Below are 17,558 nucleotides of genomic sequence, written 5' to 3' on the forward strand. Positions count from 1 at the left end.
CAATCTAGAGTTTTGTGACAACCTCCATGAATAGGGAGCGATCCTATTCACAGGTTCATACTAAAAGATAAAACTAAAGAGGAGAGGGGGGTAGAACACCCCTAATAGAAGAATGATATAGGGAGCTCTAAAATACACGGCGCAAACAACTTCGACGAGGCAAATAGTGGTAACGACGTCTAGCCTTACCATCAAAAGCTTAGCTTTCATTGAATAATAGATCCATGTTTATATATTGCGGCATATAGAGTTGCTCCATGTGAGTCTAGCAGTATATACAATTGCGTAGCGACCATAACCAATTGCAATTGAGCCCCGTACGATGTTTCAGCTAGTTTATGGTATTTTTGCCAACCTACATAATTAGCTTTGCTTATGGAGCTAGGTGACGTGTTTCCCCCGAGGCCCATTTCATAATTGCCGTAAAGATCACTTCGCCATCATGGGGTGCATCAATAGCCTTAATGCCTGTTTTTAACTTAGGTTGAAGCGAAGCGGACGGGTCGTCTGTATCCATAAGTAATTGGGACAGAATTGCATCAAGCTCTGGATGACCTTGAAACGTGAGGACCTGGTTATCCTTCGATAAAAGAATTTCATTGTTGACACCCAAGCAAGAAAGGTGAGGGCCAATGTCGATCACAGCAAGTTTATGGTGTTTGTGTATGTCCTACCGAAATTAGTTTAGCGTTCCCGATTTTGATATTTTCCGCGGCACAGACCAGTGATCTAGCATTGAAGAATGTGGCACCACTAGCGGTCAACGAAATAGTCTCAACGCCAATCTAAGACATTAGCTTCAGTCATTTTCGTTTGTATATAGGACTGCCTACACAAGGACCTGTCTTCAGTTCCCCCATTGAGCCCTCAAGGGCCAACGCAATTGCTTGATGACCCCAGCAAATACCTAGAAGCTTCGGCTTTGCCCGATTTGTGGTGGCGGCTTTAATGAAATCCAAGGTTTCAGATACCCATGAAGGCTTCTCATCTTCTAAAAGATTAAAAGGACCCCCAGTGAAAATGATTAGATCATTGTTATCTAGATCAGGGAATGCGTCGCCCTGGATCGGTGCGTAAACATTGATTTCGACGTCGGGTTTCGAGTTGAGGACAAGCTTCGAGATATTCTCAATCATACGTTCACCACCTTGTGCTGAAATTGGATAATTCTGGAGAATGGCGACACGGAAGTTAGTGCCAGTCATGATGCTAGGGAAAACCGGGCAGTCTAGAGAGTTAGATTAGGTGTCGGTGAGCAGGATATGGGCGGTGATTTTAAGGGAAAAGGTAAGTCACAGCAGAAATCTAGTGGAATCACGGCAAACTTATATAACGTAATCGGTAAGGACCGGGGTCCCAGCTCCGAGGAGATCAGGGTTTAGTGGCTGAGGGTCAGGGTGGGTCTGTAAAAGGGCTCCTCCGGCGTGCTGTAGGAGAGTTGATCAGGTGCCCCACTAGGCCCGCCCCGAGCCCACCCAACCCAGGTTCTACATCTAGGACCCGCTCCGTATTTTGGGTTCTATGCCCTGGTACGTCAGGGATGCAGGGTGTATTCTGCCATCCATACCACTTATTGACCATATTTTGATGTTCCTATGTATATCTATTTGTAAGGACATATCTCTTGGTATGAATACTGGCCTGGCTGAATTGTATGAGTAGCTCTTAATTAAAAGCGCCTGCAAAGTACATCTGCAGTATTCGGAGGAACAGTATAAGCCGATCTGTTACAAATTAGTCTCTGAACCCTGTTGAAGATACATATGTAATGGGGCACTGGCGTATTGATGTACCTCGGCTCAGTGACCTCCTAGACATGGTGGTAACATTTTCTTATTGTAAAGGGATGATGGCCATGCAGGGGCCCAGGAGACACTTCCGGCGACTAGGCCTTAATGCTTCATGTTTGGCTGTCAGCAGCAAGCTCTTTGATAAGGCTTCACTTAGTATTCAGTTAAGTAGAATTTCTACTTATTCTCTGCCAGATATCTAATCGAGAGTCCCCCGAGAGGTCTGTGTTTTCTTTCCTTATGCAGGGAATTTTGTATATCGCTATTCTTGGCCATTGAATAGAGCTTCCTTATGTATAAGATGTGGGGATGGGACAGTTGATGCAATATAAAGTATAATATGAATTTGGCTTAAAGAACTTTTAAATTGATATATAAGTACTGAGTGGCTGTAGTCTGCTAGTAGTCGGCCGAGCTTAAATGCTAATGAGAAACTCAATTCAACGGCTGAGAGCTTTCAAACCCAAAATATTTATGGCTATCAGAAGGTTGCAAATAGAATATTTAGCAGTTACGGTAGTTGAGGCAGAGATTAGCGTCGCAATAAATTTCACCGATGAGGGTAGTGACCTAGGTGCAGCGATGAAGACAAGGTCCAGGATTACAGCAAGACCCGCAACAGTAGGTACTGATGTCAATATGGCTACCGCAAAGGTTGCTGCACATGTGCTGATAGAGTGCGATCTGAGAGTTTTGTCCGCTGCCACTAGGGCAGGTGTAGTAATTACAGTTGCCATTAGTGTTAAGGACGCCGCTGTAGCCGCAGATATTATTTTTTGTAAGTCTTCTAACTGCGAGGCTTTCTTTAGTTCTGTTAAGAACTGCGCCGGCTATAGTTAAACCTATAAACAGTATGGCAATATTTGCTTTAACCTTCATTGTTTACATAGAGTATATGAAGCAGGTAGGGTTATAGAAAGAGATACTGAGGTAAAGAGAGAGCACTTGCATGAGCCACTGGTCCTGACAATATGTTTTTTAAAAAACTACTGGCCTTCTTGAATCATCATGAGATAATTCTTATCAGACCCTACAAATACTCCAGGGATTCCAATGGCGCTGTAACGGTGAGAAGCTATATAGGTCTGACCAGGGAGTCTGAATCGTCGATTCAGAATTATTATCAGTGTTTTGCTATCGCACCTTGTCATGGTTACAGTTAATCGAGAAATCCACAGAGCGCTTCTTAGATAGGAACTGATAAGTCGCTGACTTTTGGCCAACCTAGGGTCGGGAAGAACTTTTTAAGTACCTGCTGCGATACTGTCATGACATGAATCAGAAGGGCAAGAATAATATGTATTGATAAACTATCATGGAGGTCGAAAACGTTGATTCTTCTACTTCTGAGGTCTTAGCTGCGTGACTATCTGACAAAGGCACGCGTAGGCGGTAGGCCAAAGAGGGAACCCGCGGTCAGCATATATTCTATAGACTGTTGTACTTAGAGGAAGATCGATTATTCCTTTATTCTCTTCTGAAACGTGAGGGTTTATGTACATGCTGGACGTTAAATTGATTGGGATTAATCTGGTCCTATACTGTATCAGGCAGCGTGGGAGTAGTGAAACTACTCCTGGGGCTGTTACTAAGATACGAGATTGGGGAAGAAGCCTTGTGCGCGTCGCCTTCTGGGATATATCCTATCATAACCATGATGGGATTGTCAGGCACTTGCTTAAGGTCTCCTGAACTACCTCTGGATTGTAGCCTCAATATGTCGATAAGTGTCCATAATATATCGGTTGTGGATGTTCTTATCGAGGATGCCATAGAACAAGGAAAGCGCCTCTTCTCCCTTGAAAAGGCATCCCATCCCTTTCCGGACGAACTTTCGAGATTTTTAAAGAAGGTGCCGCCAAAGCTTACAAGGGGGTTGGGGTGTATTCATACACTGACCCCCCGCCTATAGCGATATGCAAGATCCAACTATGGGTATCTATCTTTCTCTTCCATTTGCAGTAGACTATTAACTTGGAGCCTCGTCAAAGCCTGTGTTGGCCAATACCTAGTGTTCTGTTCTGCAGTCCTTGTGACGCGCGACTGCGAAATCCCTGACATGCCTCCACAAAATCCAGCACCGCCTTTACGATGCTAGTATTTTGCGAAGGTTGGCCCCCCTTACCTTCCTTGCCTTGCTGGGTTGCTCCCAATATCCACGAGATACTGCTCCGATCTTCACCTGTAAATCCTGGCGAGGTTGCCATAGCTTTGGGCAGTTGACTAGTGCGTGAGTTACCGTCTCTTTGACCCTATATACGCATATATTGTCTTCTTGGCAACCGAGTAATTTACGGTATAGAGCTAGCTATGAGTAGCCGGTTCTCAGTTGTATAAGTATGCTTGGTTCTGTCGAAGCGAGCCGTATAGCCTTCGTGCGTGAATTTAGGGTAGTGTTTTATTAATCTAGCAGAGGTGCCCGCCTTTGGAGGTCGTCTATTCTTGTTCTCATTATTTTATAATCTTCTGTCGAATAAACCCTCTCTCTCGGGATAGGAGATGTTGAAAGGGGTATTTGCTTCTTGGGGCTGACTGATTCCTCTTCTAGGCGGTCCGCCATCTTATTCCCCAGTTTATCGCAGTGTCCTGGGACCCACCGAAGACAGATAGGGGTTCTCCGTACCTGGATCTCTTCTGCTGCTTATAAAAATGCCTGGATGATGTGCAAAAATGTCTTGATATAACCATAGGGGTGTTACTATAATAACAACTGCTGTTAAGATTTTCGCGGCAATCCTCGACCATGATACCACTGAGACCGCATAGCCTCCTGATGCCGAAGAGTCTGTACTTAGGATTGTGGGCCAAGATGAAGAATGAAGCTCTCCAGGTAAGTCAGACCTATTGTCAGATGTTAGCTTTTAACTGACTATAGCCCGGTTGGTAGATTCCTGTCAATACTGACCAAGTACTAGCAGATAACGCGGGCAGCGAGGATCTCATAAATCCAAGTAGAACAATTGGCATTGTTATTGGAATGAGAAGCTGGACTTATCTTCGGCGTTAGTTCTTCTGACCTACTCTTTCGATAATATACGTGAAGCTTAACCGACTGCAATACCGACTGCAATCATACCAGGCACGTCCGAGATAGTAAGGTCAGACAAAGTGATTGCCATCTTGATAGTAACCCTATAGGTGATATCTGGATTTAGGTACAAGGCCAAAATGTAAAGAGTCTGATCCGATAGAACACGGTACTTTTTAAGCTAAAGGAAAGGTGGGCAATGTCGCGGTCTTCTTAATAAATCAGGCTACATTAATCTAGTCTTCATTATACTCCCAAGGGTCATTTACATTCTGACTTGTGGTAAGTCCAGGGATATTCTTAGCACATCACACCGCCGTACTATAGTCGTATTGTTTAGGAAAACCTTGATTTCAAAAGATGACTTGCCAGTGCCCGACCGGGTGCACGGGGTATTGATGCATAATGTATCCAGAAAGCAGTCTCAGGTATTGATCCCAAAACAAGATTGTGGCCCTATGCACACCTAAGAGGTCACATTTTCACAAAGCACGGTAACTGTTGCAGACATTATATTGTTGGAGTCAAAGGTGATATTCTTTCAAAGCCTTCTTAGATGGGCAAGGGAGGAAATTACGGGTGGCGTCCTGAATGGAACGATGCACAATATCAGCATGACCTGTCCATCATTATCCGAGATGTTCAACCTAGATATTGCATTCCAAAAGATGCTTCTACGACCACAACTCAGAAAAGTGATTGAATACCTCCTGTACGGACTTTATGGTTTCCGCTTGGGAGGGAACTGGCAGAATTGGTTCCAGAAGGCCGTGGATGCCGAGCCTCACTTTCCGGCATGAAGTCGATTGTGTCTGGTTGAACGACACTGTGGCAGACGTAGTAACGCCGTACGCGGGGTCAATTGCAATGTAATCTACTAACACCACGCAGTAGTAAGTGGTGGCTAAAAGATTGGTACAGTTCTGGTGAAGCTCAGGATTGAGAAGAAGGCTGATCATTGGTAGTTATTGTATCTGATCTAGGTCAGCTTCGGCTTGATATTCAGCTTACTAGCCATCCCTGGCAATGCCAAACTCAAAATCTGGTAATTATTAGGGAACCAACAAATGTGCTATATAGGGGTCGCAGTTTCTAATCTCTGCATACGGTCTATCTACGCTGTACTGAGACGCGATGATCAGAGCAGAATTGCCAACAGATGCTTCATCACACAAAATACAATATAGTCGGAAATGTGAAAAATGACACAGAGACTGCCATTCCCGCAATGTGTTTCCATGTCAATGAGTCTCAAAACCTTTCCTGGAGTTCCGCAACGACCTCCGCAGCGCCCCTGTCTCCAGAACGAATAGCTCCTTCCATGTACCCTTTCCACTCAAGTGATGTTTCCGTGCCTACGAAGTGAACATTTTCGAAGGATTTGCAAAGAGCGGCCCCGTCGACGGAGGAGAGCAGACCTGGTGGCGACGCTGGACAGGGGCCACCAAGGAAGAACTCCTGCTTAGTCCATTCGTACTCGAGGGTATTAATCGGCTCTGGGACCTCTAGTTTCCCAGATTCCAGTTCAACCTTCTCGAACCCAGAGCGAAGCTGGCTGCAGGCAGAAGAATATCTCTCCTCCCGCGACAGTTTGGACCATTTGAGGCCACGCCCACCAACAATGAAGCAGCTGATTGACCATTGGTCGTCCTCGGGGATGCTGGTATCCATAGAGAATAAGATAGGCCCGTTGTCTTGCGCTTTGATCTCCCCGGAAAGTCCGGCAGTGCGCCACCATGGCTTTTGAAAGACAAAGATCATCTTGCTATAATAGCCCAGGATGTTTTCCAGAGCGAGACGCTGCTTTTCCGTCGGCAGGGGTGGCGAAAATTGGATCGTCTTGTAGAAAGGAGTGGCAACGGACAAAATGACCTTTTTTGCCATAAAGACGGCTTCGTTGGCAGATCGAACAATACAGACACCGGTATCCTGACACTGCTCAATATGGGTCACTGGGGTGGAAAGCCAGAGAGAGCCCTCTTTAAGCTCCTTTGCCATGAACTTGGAGATTGTCTGAGTGCCTTTTGAAAAGTCAGCGTCATAAAAAGACAAAGTAGCGGGTTGCGGCTTACCTTGTCTGATTCGAAGATACTGACCTCCATGCTTGGTATCAGAGATCACAGCCTGGAATCCAGTTCCGGCCTTGCAATAGTGGAGAAAGCCCAGTGCAATAATGTCCTTGCTTTCAATACCCATGAGGGACTGGCTAACAGTATTAAGAAGAGTCGCAATTTGCTCAGATCGGAATTCCTGAAGGCAGTACTCATGTAGAGAGACACTGTCAAGCTGCTTTGCACCGGGACCCGTGATGGGGTCTTCCACATTTATCTCGGCATAGATTTGTGTAAACCTTCCAATTACACGCTTTGAGCCCGCAATATCGCCAAGCGACTGCGTGACTAGTTCTTCTTCAAAGCCATCTTCACCTGGATGGGTCCCATATTGACAGTTCAAACCATATGAGATGCGCTGACAGCATTCTACCAAAGCAATACACAGCTTGGCAAGTGTCTGAGCGTTACATAAGTTCCCGCTTGGGTTTCCAGTATGCCGCGATATCCAGTGAACAGCTCTCAGCCAAGATGCTGCATCAAAGTCCTGAAGCTCGAGCGGAGGGATATCAAATTCTTCGTACCGGATTATCATAGGTGTTTGGAAGGAGATAGCTAGGATACAATCCCTCATATAGCAAGTCCACAGGATGCGCTTCCATAGCCTCTGGGAAATTTTCATCGCTGGATCTTGGTTGATTAACTGCGCACGCGTCATTGCAACAGAAATATGGTGTCGGGTGTGCGTGATGAGGTCTGGCTGGTCAGACCGGAGAGTCATCAATATTACCGTCTGTAACACTGCGAGTCTATCCGGTTCACAGTCGAGAGAATAGAGTAGTTTGGCTCGATTGAAAAACTCCAATCGCGCCTGACTTGCACTATTATATCCGTGTTTGTTGAGGATGCGAATGTCCACGTACGCAGTTGCAGCAAACATAACCATCTGCAACAACAATAGGCTGACTGTGCCAGTTCGACCATTGCTTTCTATTCTCGAGTAAACGTCGCCCAGATCAATGACGGGCAATAAGGGGTGGACAAATAGTGCGAAGCATTCCAGAAGCGCATCCCGTAGCTCAGCCTTTGGAATATTCAAAGCACCCTTCATCCGCAAATAGTCCCGATCAGCTGAAGATAGTCCAAGCGGTAATGGACTGATATATTGCGGCAAAGTCACGTTTCGGACCTCAACATCAAGGCACATCTTATAATGCCCCCGAGATTCTGAAAAAACGGTAGGACTAGACAAGTTCCGCTCTTCCCAGGTCAACACACCTGCCTGAGTAGACATACTAGCTTGGTTATCGTCTGTAGATGCGTTGCTATCTTTGGCCTTATCCTCCTTCCTTGACAATCGAGGCATGGATTTCCGGGTGTTGGGCACGCCTTCGCGCCCTTGTCTTTCGTGTTTTCTTTTTGGAATGATGCACTCGCGCTTGAACCATCTGCAATTCGTACATGGTCTGCCTCCTGTCGCATCGCATCGGATTTTCCGATCGTGACAAAGGAAACATGCCTTCCTACTCCTCTTTCTGCGGGAGGCTTTTGGATTTACGACAAATTGTGGTGAACTTTCTGACATTTCGCAGGGAAATTTCAATGGCACTGCCGAAGGTATTAATACAGGAAGGGGACGATAAAGCCAGAAGAAAGTAGAAAATGATTACACAGTGGATATTCGTGTTTAGCCAACTCCTTGGAGAAAAAAAAATTGGATAGCTCACGTTCCTAACAGGACTCTAATGACTGCTGACTGCCATCCAACCACCTGCGGTTATATATTTAGCGCGGCCAGCAGCAACTTGAAATTTCCAACGATAAACCATCTTTGCGAAGAGGCGCTAACTTACATTAATTTATGTAAATCTAAAATTTTGAGTCGTTGTTTGAGTATCATCCGCAGGCTAGCGCCTCTTGTAATCCTATATATCAATAGCTTTGAAGGTACGAACGTCGAAATTTCGGTTGGTTTCGAGAATTTGGTTGTCCTGCTCCTTGACCGGGTCCTGCCTGCCTCGCCTTGGCAACGCGGGTACAGATATCGGCGGCTACAGATAAGAGGTGGGCCCCAAATTGCGAAACTTAGTCCAGTGCTACAAATATGGGTCAAGGTTATCGTCTCTTCATAATATCCTGATATAGGAGTCCAGGACCCCAAGAGGAATGAACCAATGAGAGTGGAGACAATTGATTCAAGACAGTAAAATAATACACGGCGGGAACATTCTTGTAGGCAAGATCATGTAATGCCCAGGAGGCGTTACCAAGCCATGTGAGGCTGTCACGTCACAGACGAGAAGTAGGGTTTGTGGAAAAGGCTTTGACCACTTCAGCGCCTCCTCGCTGACCAGACTGGATCGCACCTTCCATATAGCCACGCCATACGCGAGAGGTTTCGGTTCCCACAAAATGCACGTGCCCAAACGGGGCGGCAATTTCCTTGCCCACGATTGACAGGGTGCCTGGAGTTGTGATCGGGCAGGGGGCACCAAGGAAATAGGCTTCTTTGGTCCATTCCATCTCCAGAATATTAACGGGCTGAGGGACATCAACGTACTGACCAAATGCCTGGCTGAATTGCTCCCAAGCCTGTTGGTGACGGGATGCGCGGGGCATCTTCGACCATTGCCTTCCTTTATCACGTCGGGACCCAGTTCTTCTGCCATCTTCCGAGCGATCGTTTGGTTTCCTGGTGACGTTAGACAAACCGACTCTTGAAGGTGGTGATAACACATTATGGACTACCTTGTCGGTTGCGCAAGTACTGGCCACCATTCTTCTGGTCCGATATAATATTGTCGATGCCAGCGTCGCTCTTAAAATACAGAAGCATGAAAAGAGCACTGACTTCATAGCTTTCTACCCCAAGTAACGAGACTGAAAGCACATCAGCGATGGTGACAGCGCTCTCCGACTGTATCTTTTCGATACAAAAGTCACGGAATGTGAGTTGATCGATTTCTCTGGCTCGGGCAGAGCTTGTTGGGCCGTCCAAGTCTAGCCGTGAGCACTCATCCCGAAACACCTGAAGGAGGTCCAGGAATGCATTAGGGTCGCCCTGGGATACTCTCAGTTAGGTTGGCAACATGATGGAAAAGTAAAACACAAATAAACAAGAAGAAGAACAAAAACGAAAGGAAAGACGAGTACAAAGGACGCACTGGAAGTTCTCCATATGGCACTTTGACCAGGGATCCCTCCGCTGATTGAATCAGAGTGTGTCCACGGTCGCGCTGGACCTCGGTGTCGATACCGTACCGTTGGTAGAGCTTGAACATCTCACTCTGGTTGGTGTCGTTGATCCAGGATGCACCTAGATCATTAAACCCCTTCTCACAGGACTTGGCTGTCAATGTCTTCCCGCCCACTCGGTCAATGGCTTCCACGACACACACTTTGAAACCTGCACCCTGCACAATTTGTGCTGCTTGAAGGCCACTGAGGCCAGCCCCTACCACCACGACGTCGTAGGTTTCATGTCTTGTCGGCGTGGTTCTCATGTTGCTTTGAGAGTGGTATATAGCGAAATGCACTTTGTCACAAGAGTATGTAATGTATGACGGAAGACAAATTGATATAGACTCCGGAGGGTGTCGACAATGGCATCTTTATATGCTGGATGCTTCCAAGAATATCCATATTACGTCGCCTGCGGTGGAGCTACATGGTATTATAGCATGATGGCGTATTTCAGTCACATCCCATAATTAGGTAGCCGGAGAAAGTGGAGTCTATGCTGATCATACCCTTCTCTACAACCGCGGTTATCTCACATCCAAGACGCGGTGAGTTTGACCCCAGGCCCGTGAGCGATGCACGTTGAACGCGGCGTTCCGGTACGGTACTAAATGGATGTGGAGACGATCAGCTTTAAGGGTAGTTTTCTATGGGAATTGTTATTTGGATGAGACAGTATACTAGAATAGGAAGGTAAAACCAGTCATATGATGATAAAACCACACTAGTAAACCCATTTCAAATGCATATATCCAATATCCAATATCCTACGTAAAAAGGTACTTCCTAAAGCTCTATATAAAGTGCTGGACATGGACGACTTTCTTGATGGTTTCGAGATTGTCTTCTCTAGCCAATGAGAGCCTCAGTATCAAAACGAAAGTACAGGGATTACTATCCCAGAACTGCCTTTATATTAGAAGTTTAGCTCAGCAGATAAGGCCTTTAACTTACTACAGTCTTTTGGTTTAATTGATGGCTTTGCAGTCATTCGGCATTGTTCTACTAAGGATAAACGAACCGCAATTCTTAGATACATTGATATAGTCTGCGATAGAGGCTGTACAGTAGAGAATAAATCCCAGGGAATACGTGTTGATCAGTCTCGTCAAATTGACTGCCTAATGTGAAAACATCCCAGAATCTATAGCGAATACTCCCCTCGTACATCTACACTACTCACTACCTGTGACAGCGTAGTGCTAGCGTAACTCCAATATCACTTAATTGACCAGTTATATTCCCAATCACACAGCATTATGATACAGGAGGAATCCTAAGATACTGAGGGTGGTGTTAGACGGGAAACGAAACCAGAACCAATGCTCAGGCGTTCTCATACTGTTCAGTGAATGATAGATGTATACTTTCCTATCTATGTATTCTTATGTAGTGGACATTGACTCGCTGTTTATCCTGGTACCACCGTAATGAGTATATTGAGATTTTCTGGAAGTGGCTGGATGACCCAGTCGAGATTACTGGCTTAGGGCCTCGGGACAATCGACGGCCGGCAGATTTAAGGAAAGAAGAACATGACAACTCAAGTCTATTTGATTCCAATCATCGTTATGGTTGCCCGAAATTGGCTACAGAAAACTGAATGGGGTATATTTGTCGCATTCAGATGGATCAGCGGACCTTTTGACTTTAGTAAGTAGTCGCTGGACCCCGTTGATCGCTCCTGTGCCTAATCCCTGACACTCTCCAGATCCAGGGTACCAAGCTAGAGCAGGATGTGGGTGAGGTGGTTGAGGGCTCAGACGAAGACGACGGGCGAATTATCCTCTATGAAAACGACCCCACGTTGGAACAGGATTGTTAAAGCCGAGCAGTGGTTCAAGCAACCCTTGAAAGTCACCGAAGCGGACTACATATGGTGTACCCGATTAGGTGACACATTTGTACACGTGCTTATGCATGACGCTGGGGGCGAGTACTAAAAGAACCTATGAGTATGTTACTCTGCGCGGAATGGGCGACTGACCCAGAAAGTGCCTTGGAGTATCTGAAAGAAGCCCCCAGTCTGGAGGAAGGAAATGCGGAAATTCTTTATGCGATGCTGCAGCACTGTGCTGCCAGCAAAAAAGACGACGAGGCGCGGTCCATCATCCAGAATGCCGTTACCGAAACGGTCGCAGGCATGGTCAACCTATCGTTAGTGGTTGACTAGCTTCAAAATATATGAAGTGTAGAATTATCGGTTACGTTACGGACAGACAACCAGAATTGGGGCTTTGGTCTCTGGCTATGCTTTATAGCGGGTCAAGATGATAATAGTTTTACTAGGACTACTTCCGACAATCGATTTGATCCACCATAAAATAGCAGGGTGTTGCTTTTAGCACTAGCGATTGGGGTCGAGAAACAATAAGGATTGGCAGATTGAGAGCTCTTTCTTGATCTTGGCGATCACATAAATGAACGGGAGCTCGGCCCTCAAATAGCCTGGTCCGCATTTGCAGGCTGCTGCCTTCTTAGCTGCGTGTATATACTCTTAAGCTCTCATATCAGTAGATTCAGTACTGATTAAAGCCCCCGTCACCCATGCGGAGAACTTCTCCTTGTCCTCAAAGAAAGCCCAATTAGCGTCAAAGTGCGTCTTATCCCGATACGTCAGTACCGCCACCGCGTTGTAGTCGAAATGCGTCTAGTCGCCCATTAAAACAGCTGCAACAAAGTCGGGTGCTCTATCTTGTTTCACATAGTGTCGTACGTGGGTCAGAGGGAAGGTGTCTCCGATTAAGTTCTTTATAAGGGGGATGTGGACGTTTTCGTAGTGGTCGCGGTATATGTCTGGGGAAAGACCCTCTTTCTGACGGCGAAATATAAGCAATTGGAAGCCGTAGTTAGTGAGGGGAAGCCCCGGGGCAAGCTTTATATTGAAGAGCGATGTACAGATATGCTATAGTTGGAAAAGGATCGTTATCGTGAGTGAGATGAAGGCCGTTGTTTCGAGAAATAAATATTATTTCGCTTCTACTGGATGGGATCGTCGCTATTAGGCCGCCTGGGGGACAGGGCTTAGGCTTGGCAGGGTACTTTATATGCATCTTGTCTCCCCTCCGGTTCTTCAAATTTAAACTCCGCAGTTATTTATTCACCGAGCAACTTTCAGGCCACATAACGAGCCAGAATTCCTTCGGCTGTGGGTCGTAATGATAAGCTTATGGTTAACTGAAGAGAGCAATGCCTTGCGAGCAACGATGGAACTACATGAGAAGATCACCATATCTATCTACCGACAATGGGTGAATTCCATTAACAACCTTCTACTCGCACTTAACCCCACACCACCGAGACTTTCGAAGCTAAAGCAACTCTCTAGTACATAAAGGTACAGTATAGAATTTTAGAAACCAGCAAGATCCATGATACATCATAGAGACTCCACCAGCGCACACACACTTTCCGCTAACTAACACTTGTGCCAACGCACAATAGTACTCCACTTATCATTATGGGAATCTTGACCAGAAAACATCTGGCCACCATGAAGACAAGTATTCTTAATAAGTTGCGCCCCATCCGCAATATTGTTGAAGCTGGGTAGCACCTTGGTGAAAGTGTTCTTTGAATACCGTCAATATGCATCAGACCAGGATAGAAGGAGAGCAGATTTCTTGAAGACACTTACATCATTACACCACCAAATAGCCGAGGACCAAGAGCAGCTGACCTGGCCGCAGCTGCCGGGGCCGGGTCCTCTTTGGGGCTTGCCGGGAACACCCCTCAAGTACTTGATGCCCTGTTCAATGTGGACCCGTCTAGCCTTCGGATAGCCTCCGCATTTAACGTCGCCGCGCTTCGTCAGGTGCGAGGATGTGGCTTCTTCCTCCACAGGCTGTTCAACTTCATCGGCGGGGATGGCAAACTCGGCGTCGTAGTTGGGGTTGATGTCGCGCAGCTGAGAGAGGACTTGCTCGACTGTGCCGTTCAGGACGACGGTTGAGCCGCCGGGCGTTGTCTCGACTTCCCACGAGAATTCCTCGATGCTATATCCCTCAATTGGGGTTTCGTCGGGTTGGGCCTGGTAATTGGTTAGAAGAGACTAGGGGAGGATGATAGATATGATGAACAGAATATGAAACGAACCTGAGCCAGAAGGGCGGCGGCCAAGAACCAGATGTAATTGAAGGCTTTCATTATCGCGGGTCTAGGTATCTCAGAAGATTGAGACGATCGAGCATGAGAATCGACATTTTCTAGACACTGGCACGGCTTTATAGCTTTCTGTCCAGCACACCCAATGTTCGGTTATATTGCTGTGGAGGGCTAACTGTACACTAACCAATTAGTCAGTTCAAAATCAGCAAATCAAACAACCCAGACGGTGAAGAGTTAGAAAGAAAGCCCCAGTTACAGGACTAGGTCAGACATATCCAGAATTCCGGCCTTGATATAAATGGGTCTCTCTTAGCTACTAAAGATGGTCGTACAAGCCTCCAAGTCAGGCATGGTTGCTTATTCGCCGTGGGTCAATCTGTGCAAACTGCCAAGGGGCCATTTTTCATCGTTACATAATTAATTATTGTTGTTTGCAGTAATGGCGTATTCTTCCGGCGGAGTCAAGCCAACATAGTCATTGTTTTTGATAGTATTCCCTGTGAAAAGTTCCTGTGTCAGCTTTTAACGAGATTTGATGGGTCGCAGAACGCAGATACTGCCTGCTCGGTGGGATCTTGGTACGGTAGACCCACTATGTCTTCATTCTTCGGCCAAGACTTTGTCTTACTGTCCTGGGGGCGATTTCTGAATCCGAGTGCCGAGAGATATTGCGCTAACAGTTGAGGCAGGAAGAAATGACTGCATAAACCCAGCCTGACTTGATGTTATTGGGAGTTTGCCCGGTACATATGATAGCAAACTTTAAATCAGATGTGTTGGTATATCGATAGGACCGACTATATGCGCCTGCTCCCTTTTAATACTTAACACCCATTTATCCACTCCGATATTCCCCACCCTGGAACCATCGACGTTGAACTAAGACTGGCAGCTCGAAGAAATATGTCCCTGAGATTGCACATATGCACTATACTCTTTAGGGGAAATGCATGGTGCGAGGGTCCCCACCTAAGAGCTGAAGTGGCCACAAGCTATGTTGGCTAGGAAGTTAGGGCAAGATGAAGTCATCTAGAAAATGTTACTGATATTCTGTTTACTGGCGTAACGAGAGCATTAAACCGCATTTTCCTTCAAGTCACACTTTACACAACCGTACATAGCAACACGTAACTCAACCATATGACTTTTGTGAGACCTTGACATACTATGTGGTAATTGTATTGACTTAATCATAGTAGTTTCCTGTGATACCTCCAACACCACTCCCTACTCTGTGTTAATGCGCAAAATATTCAATGAATCTACACGATCTAACGCCCATAGTACTCCTCAACAAACCTCGAATGCTCCCTCTCCAACACCACCGGATCTAAATCCTCAAACGCCATACTCCAGATCGCCTGCGCCTCAGCTTTCGCAGTCTTCCTCGCCGAATCAAGACCTGCTCCACAATCAGCCAAACTATACTCCCAACAAAATGAAAAGCCAGAAATAGAAAAGAGGGACATACCGATATGCTGCGCCATGATCGGATACAACGCCCACCTCCCCCATTGCATTTCAACAGCCATCCTATTCAACAATAAATCCACCTGCCCACTTCCCATGCTCCGCAAAAAATGCACAATATCCGCTACTCTCTCCGTCGGAAACACCATCGCCTGCGAACAACACCCAAACGGCTCCTCAAAAACCCCAGGTGAAGGGGGCAAAACCGATGCCTTGCCCGCCTGGAAAAACAGCACCACCATCGCCGGATTAAGTACGAGCACCACTACCCCCAGCGTGCCCCAATCGACCCACGACCGGGCAATGCTACTCTGGCGCCGGGCCAGATACCCTACTAGCGAAATGGAAACCGCGATGGCGAGAATAATCCAGTGCTCATTGTTTCCGCCGATGGCTCGGCTCGCCCATCCCGTTGAGCGTTCTTGGTTGAAGAGACGCATAAAAAGCCATGAATTGGCTTTTGAGGGGGGGATTTGGGAGAGGCCGAGCAGGGTGCGGATGAACCATGTATTTGCGAGGAGGATGTCGTCTTCAAACAGGGCAATGTAGGGGGCACCGGTTGTGTGACAGAGTTGCAGAGCTTGGGTGTAGTCGATGATACCCTTTTCGGCAAAGTTGGATGTTGATTGGAGGTGGGAGAGGTGGGATAGCTCGGCTATGCTGGCATTGTAAGTGGTGAACGTGTCAGCAATCGTGCGCAGCCAGGTGGTATTCCAGTTTGGGTGGCGGAATGGGTTTGGTTCGGCGATGAGGATGGCCACGTGGAGATCTTGCCGTTCTTGGGAGGTCAGGGTTGCGAGGGCGCTCGCTATTGAGGTCTTTTTGGGGTTAGCTTTGGTGGTTAGCTTTTAACTGCGGGTTTGAAGGGTTGGATGATGAGGACCAACGGACTTCTAGATAGTTGCTTGTTTGGCGGCGGACGGAGCTAAAGGCTAAGCAGAGAGTGGGATTAGGGCCGGATTTGATGGGTGGTTCTGACGTTGGTGTTGTGTTTTGGAGCCGGATGAAGGTGTCCACTTCGCTGCGGCGATGCTGGGAATATCGCTGTTCAAAGGCGTGGACTTCATCATAGAAGATGCTGCCAGGGTCGCGGTAGAAGTATGTCTTGCCGTACCAAATCGTCCAGGATATAAAGGCGAGGCATAGAATTAATTTCAAGAGTAGACGAGGCATTGCAGTGGAGTGTACGATGGATGCGACGAGAAAGCCTTGTTCCAGATTTTATCTACCCTGTTTACACCCAATATAGAGACATTTTCCATGATCGGATTTTGAGGAGGCCTATTTTCACCTACTGCACAGCCCTACATGGTGCGGTGGATCTTAGCATGGGTCTGAATCTCAAAATGGAAGGTGTAGAGAGTAACAAGGATCGTAGTATTATAGTAGAAGGATGCCCTAGTTGTAACAAGGGGTGGGTATATCCGACTTTTACCAACCAGGATATCGAGTTAGTCAAGAGGAAGAGCTAACCAGGATTATCCTCACGTTGGGGCTTCGTTGATCTTGTTCTAACACTACCCTCTTTGTGAGGAGATTAAACAGGGTCAACATTAGTATACACCTGGCTATCTCAATTAAGGGGATATAAATCATATCTTTCCACGACAGCAGGTTACCATAATGCAGAGTGTTATGGTCAAGTTCTCCACATGTTTCAGTGCCAAGGAATCAGAGTGACATCGCTCTCTTGTCCAAATTTGTTGGCAATTATTGGCCCCCACATTCCTTGACAAAAGATACGAGTTGCGAAGGACGGAATTAGAAAGGACACTTGACCGTGCTGCTTTGTTGTGTTAAGATCTCAGCCTATGATAAAGGAAGCGGGCACATCGGTATAATTGACTTCATTCCCAAGCATGATCTGTATGG

General features: G+C 46.6%; 6 protein-coding genes across 6 annotated transcripts; 1 reads left to right on the forward strand and 5 right to left on the reverse strand.

The window, feature by feature from the left end:
* Window positions 1–239: 239 nt before the first annotated feature.
* On the reverse strand, window positions 240–1,271 carry BDV27DRAFT_129736 (class I glutamine amidotransferase-like protein). Its single transcript, XM_032067272.1, has 3 exons — window positions 834–1,271; window positions 723–785; window positions 240–670 (listed from the first exon to the last, which is right to left on the reverse strand). The coding sequence occupies exons 1-3, from the start codon at window positions 1,203–1,205 to the stop codon at window positions 374–376; spliced, it is 732 nt and encodes a 243-aa protein (XP_031926659.1). The 5' UTR covers window positions 1,206–1,271; the 3' UTR covers window positions 240–373.
* A 4,798-nt stretch (window positions 1,272–6,069) lies between these two features.
* Window positions 6,070–8,235, reverse strand: BDV27DRAFT_158672 (uncharacterized protein; the record flags this gene model as incomplete). The annotated part of the gene is made up of 2 exons (XM_032072729.1): window positions 6,070–6,839; window positions 6,891–8,235. 2 exons carry the CDS (start codon window positions 8,233–8,235, stop codon window positions 6,070–6,072), a joined length of 2,115 nt encoding a protein of 704 aa, XP_031926660.1.
* A 923-nt stretch (window positions 8,236–9,158) lies between these two features.
* BDV27DRAFT_158673 (flavin monoamine oxidase family protein) lies at window positions 9,159–10,372 on the reverse strand (the record flags this gene model as incomplete). Its single annotated transcript, XM_032072730.1, has 3 exons — window positions 9,159–9,561; window positions 9,638–9,930; window positions 10,034–10,372. 3 exons carry the CDS (start codon window positions 10,370–10,372, stop codon window positions 9,159–9,161), a joined length of 1,035 nt encoding a protein of 344 aa, XP_031926661.1.
* A 1,473-nt stretch (window positions 10,373–11,845) lies between these two features.
* On the forward strand, window positions 11,846–12,282 carry BDV27DRAFT_158674 (tetratricopeptide repeat protein; the record flags this gene model as incomplete). The annotated part of the gene is made up of 2 exons (XM_032072731.1): window positions 11,846–12,045; window positions 12,105–12,282. 2 exons carry the CDS (start codon window positions 11,846–11,848, stop codon window positions 12,280–12,282), a joined length of 378 nt encoding a protein of 125 aa, XP_031926662.1.
* A 1,109-nt stretch (window positions 12,283–13,391) lies between these two features.
* Window positions 13,392–14,255, reverse strand: BDV27DRAFT_146020 (uncharacterized protein; the record flags this gene model as incomplete). The annotated part of the gene is made up of 4 exons (XM_032070506.1): window positions 13,392–13,433; window positions 13,549–13,680; window positions 13,747–14,139; window positions 14,205–14,255. The coding sequence occupies 4 exons, from the start codon at window positions 14,253–14,255 to the stop codon at window positions 13,392–13,394; spliced, it is 618 nt and encodes a 205-aa protein (XP_031926663.1).
* A 1,145-nt stretch (window positions 14,256–15,400) lies between these two features.
* On the reverse strand, window positions 15,401–16,892 carry BDV27DRAFT_165401 (uncharacterized protein). The gene is made up of 3 exons (XM_032073917.1): window positions 16,578–16,892; window positions 15,688–16,504; window positions 15,401–15,618 (listed from the first exon to the last, which is right to left on the reverse strand). Exons 1-3 carry the CDS (start codon window positions 16,857–16,859, stop codon window positions 15,488–15,490), a joined length of 1,230 nt encoding a protein of 409 aa, XP_031926664.1. The 5' UTR covers window positions 16,860–16,892; the 3' UTR covers window positions 15,401–15,487.
* Window positions 16,893–17,558: the final 666 nt, after the last annotated feature.

The sequence above is a fragment of the Aspergillus caelatus genome (assembly GCF_009193585.1).
Source record: "Aspergillus caelatus strain CBS 763.97 unplaced genomic scaffold BDV27scaffold_110, whole genome shotgun sequence".
NCBI classification, from domain to species: domain Eukaryota; kingdom Fungi; phylum Ascomycota; class Eurotiomycetes; order Eurotiales; family Aspergillaceae; genus Aspergillus; species Aspergillus caelatus.